The sequence below is a fragment of the Perca flavescens genome, chromosome 17 (assembly GCF_004354835.1).
Source record: "Perca flavescens isolate YP-PL-M2 chromosome 17, PFLA_1.0, whole genome shotgun sequence".
Lineage (NCBI taxonomy): Eukaryota > Metazoa > Chordata > Actinopteri > Perciformes > Percidae > Perca > Perca flavescens.
Window position 1 is genome coordinate 28,972,470 of NC_041347.1, and position 25,231 is coordinate 28,997,700.

General features: G+C 39.2%; 2 protein-coding genes across 5 annotated transcripts in view; one reads left to right on the forward strand and one right to left on the reverse strand.

Annotated features, from left to right (window-relative positions):
* Nucleotides 1-909: 909 nt before the first annotated feature.
* LOC114571746 (dual specificity protein phosphatase 19) lies at nucleotides 910-24,171 on the reverse strand. Of its 2 annotated transcripts, none has more exons than XM_028602899.1 (5): nucleotides 24,058-24,171; nucleotides 21,699-21,948; nucleotides 11,772-11,818; nucleotides 8,112-8,264; nucleotides 910-1,999 (listed from the first exon to the last, which is right to left on the reverse strand). In XM_028602899.1, the coding sequence occupies exons 2-5, from the start codon at nucleotides 21,922-21,924 to the stop codon at nucleotides 1,817-1,819; spliced, it is 609 nt and encodes a 202-aa protein (XP_028458700.1). In that variant the 5' UTR covers nucleotides 21,925-21,948; nucleotides 24,058-24,171; the 3' UTR covers nucleotides 910-1,816. The 2 variants fall into 2 exon arrangements, with proteins under 2 accessions (XP_028458700.1, XP_028458699.1); XM_028602898.1 differs by lacking the exon at nucleotides 24,058-24,171 and adding an exon at nucleotides 22,331-22,497.
* The window catches only part of nckap1 (NCK-associated protein 1), a 42,544-nt gene continuing 37,088 nt past the window's right edge, over nucleotides 19,776-25,231 (forward strand). Inside the window, exons 1-3 of one of the 3 annotated variants that reach the window (XM_028602893.1) lie at nucleotides 19,776-19,916; nucleotides 21,703-22,015; nucleotides 23,431-23,599. In XM_028602893.1, the coding sequence (XP_028458694.1) occupies nucleotides 23,492-23,599 (108 nt within the window). In that variant the 5' untranslated portion in view covers nucleotides 19,776-19,916; nucleotides 21,703-22,015; nucleotides 23,431-23,491. Of the gene's footprint in view, nucleotides 19,917-21,702; nucleotides 22,016-23,188; nucleotides 23,600-25,231 lie in introns of those variants that run through there. The other 2 variants (XM_028602896.1, XM_028602894.1) reach the window with 2 other exon arrangements.

Below are 25,231 nucleotides of genomic sequence, written 5' to 3' on the forward strand. Positions count from 1 at the left end.
CACTTCAGGTAATGTAATGGATTCTTATCTTCTCTTATCTAGACCGAAGGGGTGGCCCGACTGACCCACTGCCTTTGCTACTGTAGTTGCTCCACTTGCCTGAAAACTGACTTTGTAAAAGCAGACACATCTGAGCAGCTGTTGAAGTAATCACACAGTCACTATTATATTCATATATTCATAACTGCAGTTAAATTATGGTAATGTTGGGCTTTGGGTCAGTAAACTTGATGCTTATTTTATTTCACTGTAACAGGGCAGATTGCAGTGTGCAACCCAGAGAATGTATTTTCTGTCTTTCAAATGGAAAATGTGGACTGATGTATTTAGGTCAAGCTTTCAATACAGCTAATAGTGCAGAACATTGTCTCCTCTATGGTTTGGGCCGTTAACTCCAACACCCAGGACATAAATGAGTACAATAATGATCAGTAAATGCTCTCAGCTGGGTGAGCAACAAACACACGTCCGCTCTATAGACTTTGTTGCCATTTAAACAGTGAAGATTAGGATATGATACCTTTGTGTGCTGTGAATTTGCAGCGTTATGAGCTCGTCCCAGCGGAATGTGTTGATTAGCATGTGAGCCAACTGGATTCTCCCTCATTATCTAACAAGCTAATTACAAGCTAATTATTTCAAGGGAGCGAGGTTAGCGGTTCAACTTTGCAAAGTTGTGAAATTGATAGACAATGCGGCAGTGAGGGTAATCATTATAGTGGATGGTGTATCTGCTTGTGTAGTTGAGAAAGAAATCAAGTTGAACCTCAGGAAAAAGTGGTACGTCTTTAATTAGAAAACAAGCTATACTGCAAAGGAAAACAAGTGCCTCTAAAATAAATGGATCCAATAGGTAATCAGAGACTCAATCAAACACTTTTAGTACTGTGGAATGAAAAGCAGACACAGTTTTTCATTTACCAACTCTATTTTTAGACAAATTACCCATTCAACACATGCATACATACTGGGCAAGTGCATCGACAGACATATGGCACACCTTGCATTTGCATTGCAATTTATTTTAGTAAATACATTATCACATTATTTATGTGTTGCATTTCTTTCAAGAAACAAAATCATTGTTTAGGGAGTCATTAAAATGTTTAAATATCTTCCTGCTGCAAATTGATATATTTTATTGAAATTTTTCTCAGGTTTGATAATAAAACATAATCATTACAAAGGCAGACAAATGGCAGGGTGGTTTTCAAAAGTTGTTTATCACAGGTAGGAGAAAAGCAAACATAAAGCCCTACAGCTTTTGGTACGAGACTACAATTGTGGTACTACTATTGTAGTTTTGTAAGGCTTCTTCTCGAGTTGAAGAACAGATTTGTAGTTCCTTGAAGCAGCACTTATCAGTATTTTTACATTAAAATGAATCAAATGATTATGTGTAGTGGGAAAAGAGAATTATCACCAAATCTGCAATTCCCCTTTAAGCTTCTTTCAGCTCGATGTTTTGGTTACACGGCCTGCAACTTTCCTGTTTTGGGTCACTCTTACAGGCAGCTGCTTTCAGTAAAAAAGCCCAAAAAAACCACTGTACGCAACCTGTTTAGCACCAAACAGAACACAGACACAATTAGAGACTAGCTGTCGAACGCAGTGGAGCATTTAGCAGCTAAAGATCCAGATATTTCCCTCCGGAGTTGGTTGGGACCAAAACAGAGCTAAAAGAAGAGTAATATTGAGCTTGCATGTGTAAATAAGCAACCTTTTGTTCACCATATTATATTAAGGTTACATGATATGTAATATATATGTATATGTGTTGTGTTTCCCAAGTGGAAAAAAAATAATAAATGCAGCTTTAAGGTTTGTAACCCTGTAGTTGCTGGTAGAAGCCGGGGTTGGGGCGAATTGAGGGCCTCGCCACTTTCACCTGGCTGTATGCATCGTCAAACGAAAGCCCCTCCCTCAACATCAGGTAGCCAATGACAACGGAGGAAGAGCGTGATACACCCGCGTTACAGTGGACCAGCACCACACCGTCCTATGGACAGAGAAAGTGAGTGTGACAGGAAAACAGAGAGGGTAAACGTAAGAGAGAACAGGTCTTAATTACAACCTCTACATGTTCAAGTGGTCACATCAGGAAAAAACTGAGGGGAAACATTAACTATCTGGTCAACATAACATCATGTTACCCCACACAATGTTGCAATATAATGATATCATTTAGCACTGAATACAGTACAACATAAGCTTTCCAGCACATTTACCAAACAGGTGTTTGCTGGAGTTAATTACTAAAACATAGTTTTCTATTTATCCCCAGTTGTATGGTTTTATCTGCTGCAGGTTCAGAGATATCCATCTCTGTGATTTTTGCTGCCACCCCTAATACAATGTAGTTTGATTTAATTAGGGCCCGAGCACGAAAGTACAAGGCCCCAACGGTGCCTTGCCCCAACGGTGCCTTGCACTGAAAATGCGAAGGAACCTATTGTTTTTCGTCAGATTATTATTTTTCCGAGTCCTTTGTTGCATTTTTGAGGGCGTTAGCATGCAGTAAAAACTCACAAAAATGTGCACACCTGTCACAACTGGTGAAAATTGCAAAGTTTTGTAGTGCTTGGCCTCGGGTGTTGCCAGGGGGCTCCATAGGGCCCCCTAACGTGCGCCTCAATTCCGAAAAAAGTAAGAAGTTAATATACCTACTTTTGAGGGAACATAGGTCTCATCTTGAACTCCATGGAGCTATTTTTAGAAAAAATTACAAAATTCAAAAATTTCCAAAATCTTGGTTTTCGTGCAAGAATCTTCATTATAGGAACACTTGTTTGAAGACTTTAGGATGCACGAAAACTCTGAAAATTTTGCAGCCATGTGCAGAATATTAAACTCTTTCATCTGAATACAAATTTAGGCTTGGGAGTGGTATGGTTGCTCTATAGCGCCCCCTAATTGGTTTTAGCCCTTGGGCACATTTTTGACGGCCTCAATATATACGAAAACTCACAAAGATTGGCGCCAACATAAACACCTGGGAGCTTTGTGAGACTGTACAGCGATTTGGGCCATACCTGTAAGCGGGCTCCACAGCGCCCCCTAAGGCGTGGAAGGTCTTAACTTGGACATAGTTGCTCCGATCTCCACCAGATTTAATACCCATATTGCTCTAATCATTGCAGACATATTTCCCATTTACCTTAATTAGCTCCGCCCAACCGGAAGGCGGCCATTTATTATGAATTTTTCAGGTGTTTTACATTCTTTCGAACTCGTCCTAGGCCGTGATTTCAATCTTCTTGAATCTTTGCAGGTACTATCTGTTGACCCTCATGACGAAATGATATCCAGAGAATTTTGATAGTTGAAAAAATGCGCAAGTTATAGCAACTTCCTTTCTAAACAGGAAGTTGCATTATCTTTGCAAAATTTATTCCGATTGCCCCGACACTTGACAAAGTTGTTCCTCATGGCTGGTTCAGCATCTGTGCCAAAGTTGGCGGCAATTGGCCATTAGATGGCGCTGTTTAATTTTTTTTAATTAATCAGCCAAATATTGATGTATATATGGGAAGCCTACTTTGTCTAACTACTCCTGGGATGTGAGTCCGATCGGCACAAAAACTTGCATGTAGACTTGGAGGACCCCCGTGACAAAAAGTTATCAAAAGAATTTTGATAGCTAAAACAATGCGCAAGTTATGGAGGACCAACTTCCTGTAGGTGGTTGTGGAAACAGGAACTTGCATACGGTTATTCCAATGGACACAAAACTTAAGAAAGTTGTTCCTCATGTGCCAATGAGGCTGTTTGCCAAATATGTCGTCAATTGGCCTTTAGATGGCGCTGTTTAAATTTTTTTAATTAATTAGCTAATTTGCTTTGAGCGAAACCTACTTTTATTAAACTCCTCCTAGAGCGTGAGTCCCATCTGCATATAAATATACACGTAGACTCGGTGGACCCTCATGACAAATAGTTATCAAAAGAATTTGGATAGCTAACACAATGCACAAGTTACAGATGACCAACTTCCTGTAGGGGCTGTCGAAACAGGAAGTCGCGTATCTTACCAAGATTTATTCTGATTGCCACCAAACATGACACAGATTTTCCGCATAGGGGCTTGAGCATCCATGCCAAATGTAGAGTGAATCGGCCATTAGATGGCGCTGTTAGAATTTATTTTATCAATTAGCCACATAACGATATATGGGAAACATACTTTGTCTAACTCCTCCATGTGCCGCGAGTCCAATCTGCACGAAAACTTGGATATGGACTCGGTGGAACCTCGTGACTTAAATTTATCAAAATAATTTTGATAGCTAAAACAATGCGCAAGTTATTGAGGAACAACTTCCTGTAGGTGGCTGTTGAAACAGGAACGGTTGTATCTTGGCAAAAGTTATTCAGATTTACATGAAACTTAGATTGTGTGGTCTACATGTGATGTTGCGTTTGCCAGTACCCCCCGATGCAAGAAGCGAGGGCCCGTCATCGCTGCTTGCAGCTTTAATTTTATTTGTTGTGCTTAAAACATTGAAAAGTGATGTTTAAAAAAAACATTCACCTCTATTGTATTGGGGTTGTTTCAGAAGTTTCAGAGGCTGATGTCTGAAAACATCAGCACATAAAACCAAAATGATCTTTTTTTGTCTTATTAAGGATATGCTACAGGCAAAAACACAATTTTAAAATGTTGAGGTTTTGGGCTATTTGGCTTTCATAACATGTCTTCTTTCAGACTAGTGGAAAGAAAACATGTACTTTACTGCACTTTGTTTATTTGTGTCTCTAGATTTCTACTACATTCACCAAAAGTTAGCATTTCATAATGCCTCATTTTCATATCTAAACATCAAATCGTCAGAAAACTTGTAATACAAAAAAATATTGTCTTAATGTTAATAATCAACTGGGAAATTTCATGGTGATATCTGCTAGGTAAAATATTTCCCATATTCACCCTGTAGTGTCTCCCCAAATGATAAACATGTTCTAATAAATGAGTGAACTGTTCACCGGGTTGAAACAAAATCAGATAAATTGTATAGATAAAATCACAGCTTGAGTAATCATTTCACAGCATTTTTGTCATTTCTGACTTTCCAACACCTCTGATAGCAGCATTAGACAGACCATGTAGAGGAAGTTGAGCTGGAATAAAACATTTTTACTTTACCTGTGTGTGTGTGTGTGTTTGTCAAAATTTGCGATCTGATTAATATTAATGTTGATGTAATTATTTTACTGCCTAGAGTGCCTGGCTCGAAATTAATTTTTGAAATTCCAGCCACATCCTTAGACAATGTGTGCAGGCCCACGGCTCAGAACTGAAGCTCAGCATATTGACACATTTGTCTCTTTTATTCAACATGGAGCCTCCCATCACAGAATAAAGTATCTTTTCTGGCCGAGATGACGCAGAACAGAAACTGTAAGCACATTTTTTGACTTTATATGTCAATTAATAGCCACTGAGGAATAGGACATTTAAATTAGCTTTGGCTACACACACATACTGTGCTTTGGTTGCTGTAATTGACATGTTATCACCGTTATCTGAGCTTTCATTTCAAACTATAACCCAATCAGGCTGCTCCTCTGGGAAACATACAATCAAATGAAGCACATACATAGATAGAAAGAAATACATCAATCTTTAATACGTTTCTATCAATCAAAAAGGTTTCTACGCTCCTTTATATTATTTGTGCTGGTGTCTGCAGTCACGATAGTTGCATTCCAGCTCTCGGCTTCCTCCCTTCAGAAAACAACAACAGAAAACTTCTACAAACTGAAAATTGCCTGAGCAAGATAATCCATCAAAGTGAACACGGAGACTTAATTTGGTTTTCTCCGAGTTTCTTGTTTTGCTGTGATTTCATTGTGCTCGAGTTGAGTGTTTTCATATCAGTGCTCACATCACATTATGTTCTGCTTACGGTCAATCTCCTGACACACACAGGAAGAAATGCTCTGCCTGGAAATAATCCCTTAAAACGTATTACATACAGTACGTGATATGACACAGAGAAAACTACGTGTAAGCAGAGAAAACGTTGACTTTCATTATTTAATGACCCCAGCGTGGTCTTTTGCTACTTGTTCTGACCACCTACCTAGCCTTTGTGCTGAGTTACAGATAACCGACTGCTGTAGCTGTATGTAAATGCATCGCCGTGAGGTAGCAGAAAAGCCGTGTGCACACACTGACATGTTAAATTAGCCGGCAGAAATATTAAAGATGGCATTTTTAGGCTACATGAGCCTCCTGAGAAAAGCTAGATACAGAAATCAATCAAAAGAGATTTGATACATTTTTTAACTTGTAAAACCATGAAACTCTGTGAAACTGTGTATGTGCGCATCTGTCAGTGATAAAAAAAAGACTATTTTAGTAAAGTAGAAGTTTGACGTACTTGTACTCGGTTATAGTGATAGTCCCATTAATCGGGCCGGTTAATGCCATTTGATGCCTGCGCTCGCGTCACAAGGCCAAAAACAAAGCTAGCGCTCCCGCTTGTGTCAATTTCTTTTCTACTGGGAAGACGTCACAGCAGTGGCACAGTAGCAAGACTTTAACCAGTTAAACTAGATTACAGAGGTCGAATAATTATTGTATGGGTGTCCCCAGCACCAACTCCTACCCCCGACCAGTAAAACATTCATCAGATTTTGTCATTTGAGATGGTTGTGGAACGCTAAGCGAGTGTAACCGTAAAGCCTTTTAGGGGCGTGCACATGACAACGTAACGTTCTGAAAACAACGTTGTTTCTTTGGAGTTTTCAAAACTATGCTGCAAGTTATTATATCCTACAATTAAACAAAAAACAAAACAGAGACAATGCAGACAATAACAGTGTTGATGTTCAGCCATTTTGTGTCTCATTTGTTCTATATTATTAAATTGTTTTATTTTATCAGATGCAAAAAAACACCAACATGATATTGGCGTAATATTTCGGAGACCAGCCACCCTGCTCTCTAAATATCGACATAAGGCATCGAAAAACTGGTACACCACTACATCATTACGTCATTTATATTCCATGATTCTTTATATTTGTACTCAATTTACTACTAGATTTCAAGATTTTTACACTACATTACAGATTAACATTTTAAAAACCTATAAAAAGGGCATAATAAATATAATGCATTTTTGTGCATTTAATTAAAATACCCAACAGCATGTAAAGGGGTGAAATGGCTTTCATCTCAACAAATGACAACATTAAAATGCTGCTTTAAAAGAATAAGAATAAAAATGTATTCATCATTATTAAGTATATGAATCCAATAACATAATATATAAACACATAAGACTGATAGAGGCTTTTACATTTTAGTTTTAGATATATTTACCTGAATATTGAACTGATTTCTTGCAGAGATTTAGATGAGAAGATACTGCTCCCATGTCTGTGTGGTATATATGAAGCTACCACCAGCAGCTGGCTAACTTAGCTTAGTATAAAGACGGGAAACATGTGAAATAGCTAGCCTGCCCTAAGGTAACTAAACCTCTAAAGCTCACTCCATAATATGTTGTATCTTGTACAAAAACTGATGATTTTTACAAAAGCCATAACCACCTTGAACTCACACATGCACTGACTTCACAGTCTAAGCCCCCAAACCCTGGACTTTCTTCTACTCACCTGCTGTGCAATGTTTAATATTTAATACTATAGATAATATTGATAATGCTATGCAATTCCATTACTGTGCAATATCTGTATACTGTGCAATATCATTACTCTCATTGTCCAATATCTATTACTTATGATCACCACTATATATAGCAATAACCCATATTGCATATCACACTGTATATACAACCATACTTATTTTTTCATATATATATATATATATTTATATATATATATATGTGTGTGTGTTATATTTTTTTCTACGTATATGTTGGCACTTGAAAAGGAGTCACTTTTAATCTCATTGTACATGTGTATAGTGACAATAAAAGGCATTCTATTCTATTCTATATGTAAAAATGACAATTCATAGTTTAACGGGAGGGTTATGTGCCGAAACATTTCAAATATGTCAAACCTTTCTTTATAAAAGTCAAATTTAAAATCAGAAACTCTATTTGTAAAGTATATTTGACATGAATGTGTGTACATACCTGTTCTCGGGCCTGATCTATGAAGGAGCTGCATTCCCCGACATGTGAAGTGATGTCAGTGTCTGGGAGGTCCAGGATCTGCAGCGTCTTATAAATCAACTGATCTGGGAACAGGTTAGTCACTCCATAGGCCACATTTAGCACATGAGACACCTGACAGGGAGTAAGAGACATGACATACCTTGAGCAAATGACCCCTGAGCATTGACTTGTTTAAAAGGCTGTTTCTCGCTTTGGCAAGAGAGATATTCTGTCAGCCATATTGATGACATGACACAACCTGAATGTGACTGAGTGAGAGGTCAGAAAGACAGAGCAAGAAGAGGGTTGGGAGAAAGATTAAAGAGGACAGAGGGGCGAAAAGGAGGGAGAGGGGGGAGACGGGAAAGAAGACAGATGGCTCCAATTCATTCTGCAGTATCTGTCTCCTCTCACTTAAATTTAGCTTACCTCAGAGGGCTGAATTCTCTCCTCCTCTACATCTGCTTTTGGACTGCATCTAACAGTCCCCCCCCCCCCCTCCCTCCCCCACCATAAGTTAAAGGATAAGTCTGGTGATATATGCTACATGCTTCTAATTCTCAACAAATCCCAAAAGACCAAAATCAACAGTAAATTAATCCCATTTACAAGTATTATCTGTGTTTAAAGCCTGATATATCTTCTTGCGCTGTGCCATAGAGATCCATTGTTGCCAAAAAAAACTATTAAAGACATCAATGAGCCACACTGTTGCACTGGCTGACATGTTCCTTCATTAACACACACACTTTAGTTTATTTTGACTCAATCCCACATACACCGTCCTGCTGCACCAAATGTGTCTTAATCCGCAGCAGAAATTAGTTCCCAACAAATGAACTATTTACTGATGTTTGAGTAACTTTTGTTCAAAACTACATTTCCCAACTGTTTTAGAAAATGACTGAACATTTAAAAATAAAAAATAAACTAGAATAACCACCAGTCAGGTTGCAGTTTACATCCATGTCTGTCCAGACTCATTTAACACATGTAGGGAAGACTTTCAAGGAATTTATTTAGTATGTATTAAGTGTATTTTTTGGTGAAATGTGGATGCTTCACACACCCAAGATTAGTGTCACCAATTCAGTAGGCTATTCGACCAAATGTTTCCCCTACTGTTCCTGAGTTATGGCGTAGAAAAGCGTTTTTGCAGAACATTATGATGCCACGGTGAAGTTGATCTTTGACCTTTTTAGACATAAAATCTATATCGCTTCATCATTTTATCCTGTTAGACATTTGTGTGAAATGTTGTCATAATTAGCGTAGGAATTCTTGAGTTATGACCAAAAACATGTTTTTTGAGGGTCAAAGTGACCACCAAAACGGAACCACTTCCTCCTCGAGTCCAAGTGGATGTTTGTGCAAATTTAATTCTGCGTTCGTGAGATATCCCATTCAAGAGAATAGGACGGACTGACAGGCGAATGTACAAACGGACGTGTCGCAGAGGCATAATAAAACTAGGCCTATATATCTGTGAGCCGTTTTTAAAGCTACATTGTTTAACAATTTCTCCCATCTAGCGGTGAAATTGTATAGAGACAACCAACTGAATATTACTTTCTAGCCCTTCCTCCTACGGTGGCCGAACCCGAAATTAGCTCTTTGTATCTCCATCGTTTACACGCAGCTGTTTGCCACTCCAATATTAACTTTGGTCTTGTTGCTTTGCCTGTCGCATTGTCGTTTTAATTCTCTTTTTCGCTTCCCTGGCGAGTAATCTCCCCCTGGCATTCGTCACGGTGCCAATAGGTGTAAGAGGGCGAAATACGGAGGTATGTCCCTCTTTGGCTAACGTATTTTAAAGATGGAGGCGCTACATGGCTGCAGTCATTCGAGCGAGTCACTCCTATGTATTCTGAATGATTCTGAATGTCAGATTCTACGCTCACAAGAATACCTTGATTAGTTGGTGGAAGTAATTACACATGAATGAGCACATATTTGTGAAAGAACAAAGTTTTGTTTTGCTAAGAATCAACAAAAAAAAATTATTATTTTTTGGGCATTTTAGGGCTTTATTTGTGTAAGACAGTTGAATCTATGAAGGGGGAGAGAAAGGGGGAACAACCTGCAGCAAAGGGTCGCAGGTCAGAGTCAAACCCGCGGCCGCTGCATCGAGGAGTAAACCTCTTTATATATGGCGCGCTCTACCAAGTGAGCTACCCAGGCACAAAGATTTACATCTTTCATAGGAGCCGATGCTTGCCTGGGGCTTAGACAGGGAAACACATAGTTGGTTTTGGTCTTTCAATGGGATTGGTTGACAATAAAAATTTAAAATACTGGCAGCATTATCCTTTAATAAGAACACAGGAGGGAACAGACCATATTTCATCACTAAATTAGTGTTTTTACATGCACGCTGGCTATGATGAGGCTTTTGGAAAATCCCGGTTATGTGATTATTTATTAATTTAAACGCAGGTAGTTTGACAGGGACTATGCTCTTTGATCAACAGAAAAAGTAATCTGTTGTCTCTAGCCAGCTGCTAAAAATAGAATAAAACGGCATACTTCAAAACTGTGAGATATTAACACCTTCAGCATGTTTCTGATCATTCTCTGCCATGTTCGCAGGTGCGTTCACAAATCGAGTTGTGTAGCAATTAGTCAGTGAAGCAAAACCTCTAATGACTGATGATGTAATTTGGGTCCATCTGCTGAAATAAAAGTCGATTCCTGACTTTGGTAATGCAGATGGTGCAATTTTTGTTTTTTATTGCGCTTTTCATCCCATACTAAACATTTGATAGAGAAGCTAAATGCAGCAGAGTGGTAAATGCGGCAAAGTTTAGGCAGCCAGAAACTCAAACTAAGTTCATCCTCAACTGTTGAGGTAAAATAAAATAACAGATTTGGCGGACGTGAAGCGTCAAACATAAAACTCTGAAACGTGGACGATATTAGAATAATTGATACATGGGGATAAATAATCAGGTTTCTCTACGTTCCATTTAGACATTATATGCTGGAGATAATAAAATCCACTCAAAGAGAGACTCAAAAAAGTGATTCTACAGGGCATGATGCATAAACGTATTCATTTGTTTCCTGTCTTGAATAGAGATTTGATTGCCCAACAAACTACAGCTTCAACACCCTGTTATGTTCTTTTTTTTTATTGCGAGACCAGCTAATGTTTATTAAGTGGCCTGCTGGCAAGAATAGATCCTTTTTTTTTATTTTTATAAATGATCCTTTGAGCCCACTGTCATATCTGAGCTTTATTAGCTATCTGTGTGAAACCCTGGTTGGTTTGGTTATTAGGCGGTCAGGGTTTCATCGCTGAAACAGGAAGTGAAGGTATGCGTAATCTCTCCAATCCATCATCCTGAGACTGCACAGGCAGCAATATGCTTATGGCCGGGGGCAGCCACTGCAGAGAGGAGTAGTCACATTTCTCTGATGTGGAGAAGCCGCGCTGAGACTTACTGTAATCATGTACTCCCTCTGCTGAGCTAAATTGTCACTGCATGAGTCATGAAGCTCCTCTGGCTACCGGCTGGCTGTTGCCGAGCCGCAGGACAGGCAGCACACCTACGCCGGCTGCCTCTGATCTCATGTCGCTACACATGCGGTCACAACAAGGCAAGGGCATGCCCGCTCCATCGATCCCTCGGTACTGACCTTAAATCTCCGCAGGGTGTCAATGTCGTGGGCTGCATCCTGAGAGGCTGAAAAGACAGAAACAGCTTGATGAGAAGACAGAATGGAGGACATGCCTCTGCTTCCCAAAACTTATCTACTTAAAAAAAAATAAAAAGAAAAGAAAAAAAAGCTTCCTGCAGGTTGACAATAATTGCAGTAAAAGTTAGAAAATGATCAAATGCCGCCCCCCCCCCTCCTCCCCCCACCCTTCACATGAATATTTATCGGCATCTCCCTTATTTATTTTCACACGAGAGAGACAAAATGTGCCACTTAATTTGGCTGTAAAGAACCAGTGTTATGGCGATGATGGCGATGCTGCTGGTTTAGTTTGTTTGTTGTTTGTTTTACTCTTTTTTTTTTTTATTTAAATTTGTTCAGATACATGTTAGTGATGATGGTGCCAGAGCGGCTTTCTAGCTTTCGCCACAAATTCATCGCTAGCGCCTCATCACCCCAGGCAATACAACGGCTCGTGAAAAACTCATATTCATGTAACACAAACAGTCAAGTTGTTGCTCCATTGTTCATACATTCTCTGATGAGAGTCCAAGGGGCGCCTTGACCATGATGCGGCTGGTTTTGTCATACAACCACACTTAAAAAAAAATCCAAACTCTCCTTTTGATCACAAGACAAACAAGAGATTGATTGATAATGAAAAGAATCCCTATTCCTGAAGCCTTATTCCTGCTAATATAAAGCAGGGAACAACCAGCGTATTAAAAGAAAGCAATGAGTCCTCACATAAATACAGAGTTGTTTAAAAAAACAAAAAAAACAGTCAATTCACTGGTGTACAACTTCAGCAGCAGCAGCAGCTGAATGCTGCAGGATAAAAGCACCTTTATCACTTAGTAAGAAAACATTCAGACAGAAAACCATTTCTGAACAGCTGCAACACCGAGGAGGGAAGATATCAGTCAGCGGAAACCAACAGTAAAATGGCTTACGGCTACAGAAATAAAAAGACAGGCATAGGAATCAGATGATTTGTATAGCAGCACTAGGCTATGCTTAGAAGGCGCTGATACAAACATTCAATGTTATCTACAGCTGCAGAAAGGGAAGTTTATGATTTTCATGAAAAGAGTGAGCAATGGTGTTTTCATGACAACAGCCTTTATAACAGCAAGGATGAATTAGAGATGGTCCGATACCAGTTTTGATTCACAATACAGATTCCGATACCTCAACTTGCCTATCGGCCAATACCGAGTGCCAATCCAATACCAGTGTGTCATATATTTTATTATGTTTTAACAGCTGTATACTACTATCCCTGTATGGATGTGATCTGATTTCTATCAATGTTGTACGGCTTGGTTCAGGTTAAACTTTTTTGTGAAACATGACTAAACACAAACAAAGAATGCCATAGAATTATCCAGTTTGATAGTCAGTCATAACGGGAAAAGAACATAAATAAACTACTTTAAAGTACATTTTCTTCGGGGCTAAATTGCCTGGTATCAGATCGGTGCATAAACTCCAGTACTTTCTGATACAAATAGCAGCATTTTAGGCAGCATTGGAAGCTTTTCCGTTACTGGAATCAGTATTGGAACATTTCTAGTTTGAATGCATTAGAGCAGGGGTGTCAAACTCAAGTTCCCTAAGGGCCACACTAGAAAATGAGAATCACATCAAGGGCCAGACATAGAGTGTATTGCTTTTATATCATGGGAAAAGTCAAATATCTTTAACTGAATTATTGCATGTCTCATGTAGTTAGGAAAACATCAGCTACTCTTCCTGTGGTCCACACAGAACATAAAACTCCATTTTCAGACAAAACAAACAAACTACAAATAAAAAGATAAACAAAACAAAACATGATATTTTCAATCTAAAATATAAAAGCAAGATAACTAATATTTGTCTCATTGCAGATATACACATTTCTTTCCATGTATACAAATAGTAATATAAGCTCTCATAATGAATACACAAATACAGAACATAAAAATTTCAATTTTATAACATCTTTGTTTACATTTCAATCTTCCTATACATAAACTAAATACAAAAATATGGTTACAGTCTTCTGGCCCTTAAATGATCCTTTACTTGTTTTTTAAAACTTGATATATTAGACACTTTGGCAATCTCTACTGGAAGGGAGTTCCAAGCAACCATTCATCGATACAATCCTGTATGTTGCATTGATTTTGTTCGGGCTCTTGGAACTTTAAAAAGACCTCGAGTGGCATGTCTAGTGGAGTAATTATGTGTGTTAGAGCTAAATGAAAGTTTTCTATACAAACAATCAGGTATTTTTAATTCATTCATATTTCTAACAAAAACCAGGAGTGAAGCTAAAAGTCTCTCCTCAACTTTCAACCAAGAGATTTTAACATGCATGTTGTTTACATTAGACTTAATTGGACATTGAAGGTCAAGACGAGCTGCTCACTTACAGTTTGGTCTGAAGAAAATGCCAAAAACGGTTGGAAAAAGCATCAAAAAAACTTTGTGAAAAGTGACAAAAAGTAGGTGGGCCAAAATGTACTGCGAACCTAAATGTAGATAGGGGCCTGATCAAAATCAGGGGCCGGATTTGGACCGCAGGCCTTGAGTTCATTAGAGGAAGCACGCCAAAGACTAATGGAGGAAACAAAATGAGACAGACCATACAGCAAGCCAACCTAAGTGACTCCTTCAGCTGAGAAACAGCAGGTAATCATTGAAAGAGACAGTTAAAACAGAATGAGCGACTGCCTTTTTCAAGTTGTCCAATAACTCTTCATGAATAGCAGGAGCTGGGAAATTAATTATGTGAAAGAGACATATGGGCAGGAAATAGAATATGATGGCAGGGCTTCCTCCAGATTCCCAGGGTGGATACACTGCCTTCAAAGTAGCAATATTTGCACTCTTTGCAGTAGCCAAGCCACTTTCATATAATGCCAAATGCATAGTGTTGAGAAGTAAATCTAAATCCAGAGCACAGAGTGTCTTTGGAAATAAGCCAGCTCTCCAGCCCATATGCCTCATCAGTGTAGAAGGAAAAGATTTAAACTGACACATCTGTGAAGAGATACAGGGATGCCAGGATTTTTACAGCATTTATAAACACAAGTGTGACATGGGGACCAAATTCAATCTGCTAAACAACAGAGGACAGACCTCAGTCATACCGATTAGCAAATGGTATTAAAAGTTCTATTTAAATTCTATATTTAGAAACCAAACTATTTTTACAGTATGTTTGCTCTGAGAAACGGGCGCCCGGATAGCTCAATTGGTAGGGCGGGCGCCCATATATAGAGGTTTACTCCTTGATGCAGCGGGCCCGGGCTCGACTCCGACCCACGGCCCTTTGCTGCATGTCATTCCCCCCCTCTCTCTCCCCTTTCATGTCTTGAGCTGTTCTGTCAATAAAGGCCTAAAAATGCCCAAGAAATAATCTAAAAAAAAACAAAAAACTAAGAATGATCTTCTGCTTCTATATTTATATAGAGGCAGCCTATATTTATTTCTCATGTTAGAATTACATATCGTCCTTTTCAAATAAATATATATTATATTATATAATTAAAGATGTATTTTTAGATGAGGCATTAAATGTTCTTTTGGTACAGAGAATTCTCCTATATCATAGGCAAAGAAAACTCATCGAAAAAGTCATGGAATTTTCTTGTACTATTAAAGAGCTTTCTTGTGATATGCAAAAAGAACAATTTCCTCTGAATGACACCATTTTTAGTTTGCTGTCCTGTTTGATTGCGATCCATGGAACAGAAATACTGAAAGTTCTCACAATGCTTAATTTGCTTTCTTGCCAAGAATTAGATGATGAGATCGAGACTACTGTACTCTCATGTTTGTCAAGTAAATATGAAGCTACAGCCAGCCACAGGTTAGCTTAGCACAAAGACAGGAAACAGATGGAAACAGCTAGCCTGAAATAGAAATAATCCAGAACATAAGCCCCCTGTAAAACGGACTTATTTTTTACACAAATTGTGTGGATTAAACAAACAAAATATAATGTGTTGTTAAAACGTAACTGTTTCCTGCAGTAGCTCCACATTTAAAGGAGAATTCTGGCGCAAAATGAACCTAGGGGTTAATAACGATGTGGACCGAGTCAAACGTTCTCTGGGATATGTTTTCATGCTAATCGAATGCATCTCTAGCTTTAAACAAGCTACTGCAAACGTTTGAGCTATGTTACTGGTTACTGGATGCACGACGTTCGTCGTTCGACTGGTCATGACCCCAGGTCTTTTTAATAAACTGTCTGTACACTTACAAAGTTCTCAATGCTTCGGTTTAACTGTAGGGACCCTCATTATGCTACCGTTGAAGTGTTGTACTATTTTGAGCCTTGTTAATGGTATAGAAATAGCGATTTACCAAGTGCCCCGAAAGCTAGCGTTAGCAGCTAACCACCAGTTCACTGTAGCTTGTTTAAAGCTAGAGACACATTCGATTAGCATGAAAACAGATCCCAGAGAACGTTCGACTAGGTACACATATGTTATTAACCCCTAGGTTCTTTTTGCGCCAGAATTGTCCTTTAACTAAAAGATATGAGAGAGGTATCAACATTCTCATCTAACTCTCGGGAAGAACGGATTGGACAGTGGCGATATGCTTTATTAGTAATCGTGATTTTCACTGTAAACATGAAGGTCTGTCAATCAGGTTTTTTATTCATTTGCGGGGTCTGTACTGTAAGCTTATCCGGAGTGGTCATATTTATAAACATGACGAGGTAATAATCATCATTGGCATTTACCAAAGGATGGCAGTGTAATTATGAATATCAGAGACACTGAAATCATAGCGCTAGAGAGAGCCCAGGGTGCACAAAGTAGACAGAGAGGAAATCACCTCCCGTCTCACAGGGCACATACACTAATGTGACAACTGTGAGAAGAGCATCGCAGACAAAAGGCTGCCTGTCAAGTGGAATGACAGCCTCAAATGGGCTTTGAGGAAAAAAAAAAAAAAAAAAGCTAATTAAAAAGTGTCTCCATTGTCCCACTGCGGGAGGATCACGACGACAAAGAGGCATTTCAGTATTGGAGAAAACCTGTCCAACGTTCAAAAAGGTGCTTTACTTTCAAACCTATCAAAGACCAGCTGCTGTGTAAGGTGTCATAACAGAGAAATCATAATCACAATTATTTTTGGTCAATTTTCAAATCACGATTGTTTAACAAGGTTACTCATTGACTTTTGGAAAGATCAGAATCAGAATCAGAATCAAAATCAAAATCAGAATCAGCTTTATTGGACAGGTTTGCGTAAAGAAACAAGGAATTTGACTCTGGTTAATCTTCGCTCTCAAACACTCACTTAACATATAAAGAATAAAAACAGAAAGGACAGTAATAAATATAAAAAACAATACTGTTAAGTATACAGTATATATATTCATATATATCAATACAATAAAATAGAATTTACAGATGTACAAAAAATATACAATACCAATTGAAGAGAGGGAAGGAATAGCGCAATATCTGTATAGTCTGAGATTTAAGATTTAAATATAAATATAGTGCAAGGCAGTTCATTCCAATGGTAATATATTAATAAGAATATTGTAATAGTAAGATTGAAATACTGTATGCATGAGGTAGTTGAGCAGAACAGTGTTGATTGACTTTGTTCTGTGTAAGGGTGTTGTATTTCAGTGAAGGAGTTAAAGTCATGGTTTGGAGTAATTTCACCCTAGGGTCCTTTGCACCATGACCTCGAGCCAAACACCCCCCCAGAAGCTTTTTTCACCTGGGTCTAACATTGGGAGAGTTAGCGTGGAGTAGCTTTATCAGCTGAATAGCTTAGCGCAGGGGCTAATGGACCCAGGTTTGTATCTCGTAAATGACCCCACTAATAATGCCCGAAATGATACCAAACTTCTATAGTAGTACAAATGTTATGAATGTTATAATAAATTATAACAATTATAACAAACGGCTTCTGGCTTCTGCTCTCTGCTGTAAGATGAGTGCTTAGGGACGTCTACAAATTACAACACCGAAAAGAGATACAACAAAAATATTTATTAATTTAACTTTTTTTTTTTAAAAGTAAGTGCTGTAGTATAACTAGCAGGAGACAAGTTATAATTGAGGTAAGTTTGGAGACATTACCTTATTTAATCATTAAATTAATAAAATTTTTGTTGTATCTATTTTCGGTGTTGTAATTTGTAGACGGCCCTAAGCACTCAGTAGCAGCAGCAGCGAGCAGAAGCCAGCAGGCAAGTGTTATTTACATACACTTCTGGTGTACTTACAAACTTTACAATCCATCGTTTTATGAGTACATAACCTATTTATACTACTGTAGAAGTTTAGTATCATTTCGGGCATTATTAGTGGGGTCATTTACGAGATACAAACCTGGGTCCATTAGCCCCTGCGCTAAGCTATTCAGCGGCTAATGCTACTCTACGCTAACTTGCCCAATGTTCGACCCAGGTGAAAAAAGCTTCTGGGGGGGTGTTTGGCTCGAGGTCATGGTGCAAAGGACCCTAGGGTAAATTACTCCGAACCATCACTTTAAACAAATCAATAGTGAAAACACTTTGAAATGTGACATTTCTTTTGCTGTTGAACCTTTTGAATTCCCCTTCAGAGCAAAAGGCAGATACGAGTAATGCTTGTCGATGACATCGAATACGCGATCAAAAGTCGATTAGCTGCGCAGCCCGTAGTTTGATGCTTTTAGCCGTGACCGGCTTTTGAGGAAAGAGTCACCTGTACTGAGCCGAACAGATGTAATATTTTATTGATCCCTGCTGAGAAATTCTCTCTCGGAGTCTCTCCTGTGCTGAGGTCAAAGCCCAGCATCGGCTACAGTGAACAGCACCCCAGAGCTGTGAGGGGATTAAATGTGAGGCTCAAGGACACTTCAGCGGGACGGACACATGCTGACACGTGAGGGTGTCAACGTGTGTCCTTAATGTCAAAATTGGGGGTGGGGGGGGGAGTTTAGGGGTCCTCTGCCAGAAAAAATAATTTGGATTTGAATCCCATTTCTTGCATTTCTCATAGATTTATAGGGAAAAAGAAAGACTAGTACTAAACTATAAATAAGGTCTTACCTTCTTTATTGTTAAAATAGGGGCCAATCACAGAGAAACTATTTTGAAAGTGGGCAGGGACACAAACAGGATTTTGAAAAGTGTGGGGGGGGGACATGTCTCCCCTGTCCCCAGTGTAATTTATGCCCTAGGTAGTAGCAGTGGTGGCAGGTGTTTTAATAATAGCAGCAGTAGTGCAACAGCCAGGAGCTGAAAGCAACTAACTGAAGGCAGGGTTGGTTTATGTTGATAAGCTAGTAAGATTGGGTCAAAACTAGTCTGTATCCACGACGTTCCACTTCCGGGATTGCTCCAGTGCTGCAGGAAATTCCGCTGGATGCGTGTATTTTTGCCGATGTCCGGTACCTTCCGCTTTCTTTGTGTTGTAATTTTAAATTTGATGGATTTATGAGGGCTTTTGTTGATTACTCCTCAGATCTCTGCAGGGTAGATCCAGACAGCTAGCTAGACTATCTGTCCAATCTGAGTTTTCTCTCGCACGACTATTTTACAGCGGCTCTGTGCGGAGTTTAGCACCCAAAACCCCGAATGCGATGTGGAGTAGCCAGACCCTCCTTCAGCGGGCTTTGGAGGAGGGTCTGGCAAAGCGAGACCATAGCAGAGCCGGCCCGATGCATAAGCAAACGCTTAGGGCCCCGTGGCTACCAGAGGGCCCCCAAGAGCACTTGAAATGTCCCACAATAGAGCTCATAACAGAACCGGTCTATTTAAAGATAAAGTGTTGCTGCTAATTGGTCCCACATTAGTCTTTAAATGCTTATTTGCACATTATGAGTGCTTAAACCAATATTTACAATACATAAGTTGGTTTAGTGCCAAGTCAGTGTTTCCTCTTTGTTGATTGGCAAGTGGCGGTCTGCCACGGTTAGATTTCTCCCGCCACGGTATCAGAAATATATATACAAAAAGCCGTCTATCAGCAGTGATTGTAAAGAGCACGTCGACGGAGAATAGTGCAGACACGCGCTTCACAACGCGAGGAGAAAAGGGAGAAAGAAAAAAGAGACAGGCTGTCCGGAGGACCTGGTTGAGATGGCATTTGTGCATTCTTGAGAACTGTAAGTCGTATAACTTATATTGTCATTTAATTCAAGCCTGTATTAGTATTTAGTGCTTGCACATTTTTAGTTTCACCTTCACCTGCTAGCTAAATTGCATGTGGCTGTTGATTCAATACAACGCCCTTGATATCATATCATGGCATAGTAGGCTAAACCGTGATTAGTTCATACATTCATGAAACATATTGGGGGAAATTCATTCAACATAATTCACAGCCAAATAACAAATAAAAGTATGTTATTTGAACATTTAGAACCTAACCTAACCTGGCAGGCACTGCCTCCGATTTGGTGTCTGCTGTGGTGCGGAGCGCTGCTCGGACCGTGCGCCGCTGCCCTTTTTTCCTCCATAAACTCCGCTCTCAGCTCCTCTGCCAGTTGCTGCATGAACTTCCTCTGGGACATTTTACAGCTGGTGCACTCCTTGGAGAGGATGTGTGTAATGATTCCAGCCAGTTGTAGCATGTATAAAGTTATATGAACACGTAGACAGCTACCGGCCATCTACGTGTACCGCGCCTTTCACAGAGTGATCGCCCGGTGCTTTTCTTTTGATTCAGCACCGAGTCCATCCACGCCGTAGCCTACGTTACCAACGCTTTGCCTTCGGCCCATCGGTGATGCATTGCCCACACTTGTTACTCGAGACCGCTAGTTACGTTTCTCTGACAGAGACTATGATTATTACTAAGCAACCAAGATGCATCTTCAACCACGCAAAAGATTAAAAACAAAACCGCGAAAATCCGAGCAGTCAATATGACAGTGTATGGCCAAAATAGGTAAAAGTGATTGTATTTTCTTTGCCTTTTGTGTAATGTACAGTAGGCCTATATAAAAACTATTTTAAATGAAAATACAAACTCTTTTAGGAAAAGTCAGGTACCAGCAGGATTGTATTTTTTTATTTAGCAAAGTTATTACACATATAAATATCAAAATGGTTCAAAATGACCGTCCTGGCTGTTGTAACCGAGCCTTGGAGTTATTTTTCCAAAAGCCAAGAAAAATCGAATGCACACTGCAAGGCTGCCAACTTTGCCACTGAGGCAAATATGCAATTAGTTTCATTATGAATGGTTTCATACTATATATAGCCTACTTTGGGTTTTGGTTTCCCTATGAAGAATTTCTTGTAAAATTCATTTTGTAGACCTACAGTTCCTCAAAAATACAGTTCAGTCAAAACGAAATCAAAATATGACTCATTGTGTGTGAATGTGTGTCAGTTCTGTTTAAGTGTCAGTTCTGTTTAATACGTAAAACATTTGGCGGCGGGGCGCGATGGGAGGGGCTGGGGGGGGGGTCCGACAGATCTGCCCCCGCTGCTAAAAAAAATCCTAGAGGAAACACTGCAAGTGCAGTGGCAACATGTTACAATGTGGAGTGTCCCCAAACCAAATCCTGCTTAGGGCCCCCAAAAGTCTTGGGCTGGCCCTGCCATAGGGTAGAGTACAGCAGCTGGGCAAGGAGGCATTTCATTGGTTCTTTCCAAGTGGACCGCGAGGCAGTTATTGGTAGGCGTTTATAGATTATAGTAGTTACAGATGATTTCACTCATTTTCAGAGCCCATAAGTTATTTATTGCTGTCGGGGTGTAAAGACCATTTCAAACAATATATAAAAAAAAGTGTATACTGGAATAGTTACCAACCTTGGCTTTACGTAGTAAGTTTAGCATCAGTAGCAGTAGTAGTAGCTACTTGTACTAAGTTAGTGCAGTAGGTGGCAATAGCAGAGAGTAACAATAGTTTTAAGTATTAATTGTTTTTTTATTACCCAGCAGTAGGAAGGGTCTAACGACACCAACTTGAAGGTCCAGACTTGTATCTTCAACAAATCCGCATCCGCCTTCCTCTTCCAGCTCTTCAACCTGCTCATCTCCCTCTCCTCCATCACCCCTCCTCTCCAGAAGCCTCCTGCCTGTCACCGTGGTAACACACGTGCACTGTTTCTTCAGACGGTTTTTGGAGAAGCCCTGGATCTCCTGAGCCAGCGAATGCATCACACCGGGGAATACTGGACTCAGCTGAAACCGAACAAAGACTGTTAGATGAAGATTTGTGTGTATCCAGTGTTGAAACGACACGTCACAGGTGAGATAAACAACCACCAAATCATACCAAATCAGTTCTCTTTTTCAGTGCAACAGTCATTTCTAATTGTATACTTTCCCCCCGTCTTTTTAACTATGTCAGTCGATTTACAGTATTTTACAGTTTTACCATAGCCTAAAAGCTGAAGAAAAGTGTCTAGGTATTTAGTGCATTTACACTCAACAGATAACCTATGTGCATAATGTAAAATCTTGAATTGAAAAGTGTGCATTCACGTATATGTGCAGAGCATGGCTGATTCTTGACAAAATCACGGAGCTTTATCGTTTTAGTTTCCCTGCTTCGCGCACCCACCTGGTGTATTCAATTCTACCAAACTCCCGCAAAGAGTCAGGTCATCCCTGCTTTAAGCATAGATATATATCATCATTACAGCTACAGCAATATAATACAGGATAACAACGTGTGAGAAACACAGCTAGAGTTGCAGCAATGAAGGCTTTGACATACTGTAGCTGACAGCTGACTCGGAAGCTGCGTCAACAATGTGATGCGTTCGGGTGTTCACAATAAAGTATTTTATTATAAGGGTTCACCTGTTCCCAGGGTGTGGCTGATAATGCTGTTCATTTCTGTTTATTTATTAACAAATCTACCAATATATCTCTATCTATCTATCTATCTATCTATCTATCTATCTATCTATCTATCTATCTATCTATCTATCTATCTATCATTTAGACCAGTGGTTCTTAAACTTTTTTCAATAATGTACCCCCTTTGATATTAGATTAGATAGACTTTATTGATCCCAAATTGGGAAATTGCAGTGCTACAGTTGCAAAATATAAGACACACAGCACATTAACAAAATATACATGAAATAAATATGATACAATACAAGAACTATTCAAAATAAAGATTTAAAAAAAAACAAGGAAAGAAAGGAAAGAATGTGCAAATGTATATACAAGTGGAAAATAAAAATGTACAACCTACTTAAATAGTATACTAATTAAGTAACTATGTTTATGCAAGTTGCACTTAGTGCAGTATTGTGATTTATATATCTATCTTTATATAGCTAGGCATTTTGTGAAAACATGTTGTGCTGGTCAGGGGACCAGCACAAACATTTTTCACAAAATGCCTAGATACATGGATAAAAATATATTTCAAAGGGGGTACATTATCGAGAGAAGTTGAGATAACCACTGAATTGGGCATATCAGGCTCTGAGGTTTACTATTAACGAGGGTCCCCTGAACGCAGCAGAAGCCAGCCTCGTTGTGAAAACCAGGACAACTCCTCATCCCTGTAACCGAAAATAAAAAAAAGGCAGGGAGACGGAGGGGTGGAGTACAGGAAGCTGCTGTCCCCAAATATCTGAACATGGGAGAAATCTAACAACGGCATAAATCACAGCTTCTTTCTTTCTTCCTTTTACGAGCCAGAGGCTGCGGAGATTTGTGATTTTTTTTTTTTTCTGGAAAATTGAACCGAAACAGCGAGAAGATGTCTCGGGGTGTGATCCAGCCCAGCCAGCAGAAGCTGGCAGAAAAGCTCACCATCCTCAACGACAGAGGCATCGGGATGTTGACCCGTGTTTACAATATCAAGAAGGTTCGCACACACACACACAAGCACACAGTTATAGCCTCTTTAACCACATATAATTTGTTGATATATTCATTAACGTTATATGGACATTATTTGCACCTGCACCCCCACACGAGTGTCAATATTAACGTTGGAGACAGTATGAATGCTTGATTAGCTAGCCCTGACTGTTGCTTTATGGTTAATGCTAGCTAGATTAATGTAACGTTAACGTTATCCCTGGTATTTGTATATTAGCCACCGTTAATAATGTCCATTTTAAACAGGTAGCTAAATATGTACCTGTGTTATCCTAAATGTATCCCCTTAGCATCCCTGGAAACAAGCACTGCTAGCCACAAGCTGTCGCGTTAGCTTGCGGTAAAGTGGCCCATTTGTTTTACGATGTAAACGGATTCTCAGTTGGATTAAGGACACATGTAGACTTATTGTGAACAGTATAGTAAATGTCTGTCACTTACAATTCTACTGAAACTGTGAAAAATAAGCTCCCTGAGGTGAAATCGGCAAAGCTTGAGGCCTGCAGTAGCGTTAATAGCTAGCTAACGTCGGCTGGTAATGGCGGCGTCTGCTGGCTAAGCTAACCACCGCTAAGCTGGCAATCGGGCGTCGTCTCTGCTCCACCAAAAGCCAAAACACGAAGCACACCAAACACGGCAGCAGTCTGATGTTAATCTTACTTTGTGTTTTTCTTTTTTCACCGAAGCTGGCAGCTAACGTTAGCTACATTTAGCTTGCTGACTAAATTGTAAGAAAATGAAGCAAAAGTAACAAGCAAGTCTGCTTATTGTCGCTTAATAATGGAATCCCATTTCCACCAATGTTATGAAAAAAAAATCCTTTAAGTAAGAAAGTAAAAAACATTATCAAAATAATGGGAAGTTTTCTCAAAATATACCAAGTCATTATTTTGAGATACTATTTTGTAAAATAGGTTCTAAGTTATTATTTTTAAGATAATAAGTCATTATTTTGAGATATTTTCTCATTATTTTGAGAAACTATTTCATTATTTTGAGAAAGATTCACATTATGATGACTTACAGGATCTTATTTTCACAAAATTGTCAGAAATGGGCTTCCATAGTCATTTGATTCATCATTAAAGTAGCTGTATATATTATAAAAAATAAACACAAGGGCAAGCAGCTCTTTTTCTTTGTGCGCCCTAGCTTTATCTAGCAGGTGTTTTACTCACTTCATGTGGAAAACATGATGGACTTGTCAGGTCATTAGTGAATTTGCCGACTGCAGCTTAATACTAGACCAATTTTAAAGATTGTTGTTCCCATCACTCACTTGGACACAAAAACATAGGAAAATAGGATCCAGGTTGGAAAAAAAAAAAACTTGAATGGATAAACTAATATATCATTTTATATTTGAAGCCCCTCTCAATGACATTAACATAACATCTACTGCATCAGTATTACCACCGTCCAATAGACACAGTAATATAAAAAAATATAACATGTATTTAATGTTACTGACTTTTAACTGTGTTGCTCAAGAATTACACCAATTTGTGTGTGTGTTTGTGTGTGTGTGTGTGTGTGTGTCTTTGTGTGAGTGGGAGGGAAAGAGTAGTGGGTCTGTTTGTATGGGACGAGCCTTTGTGCCTGGGTATGTATGATG

Coding starts and splice junctions, on each gene's coding strand:
- LOC114571746 (XM_028602899.1), bottom strand. CDS start 21,924: ATGCATTCGCTGGCTCAGGAGATCCAGGGCTTCTCCAAAAACCGTCTG. Junction 11,819..21,698: donor TAGACCCTTCCTACTGCTGG/GTAATAAAAAAA, acceptor CTGTCTTTTCAG/CCTCTCAGGATGCAGCCCAC. Junction 2,000..8,111: donor TAGATCAGGCCCGAGAACAG/GTATGTACACAC, acceptor CTCTGTCCATAG/GACGGTGTGGTGCTGGTCCA.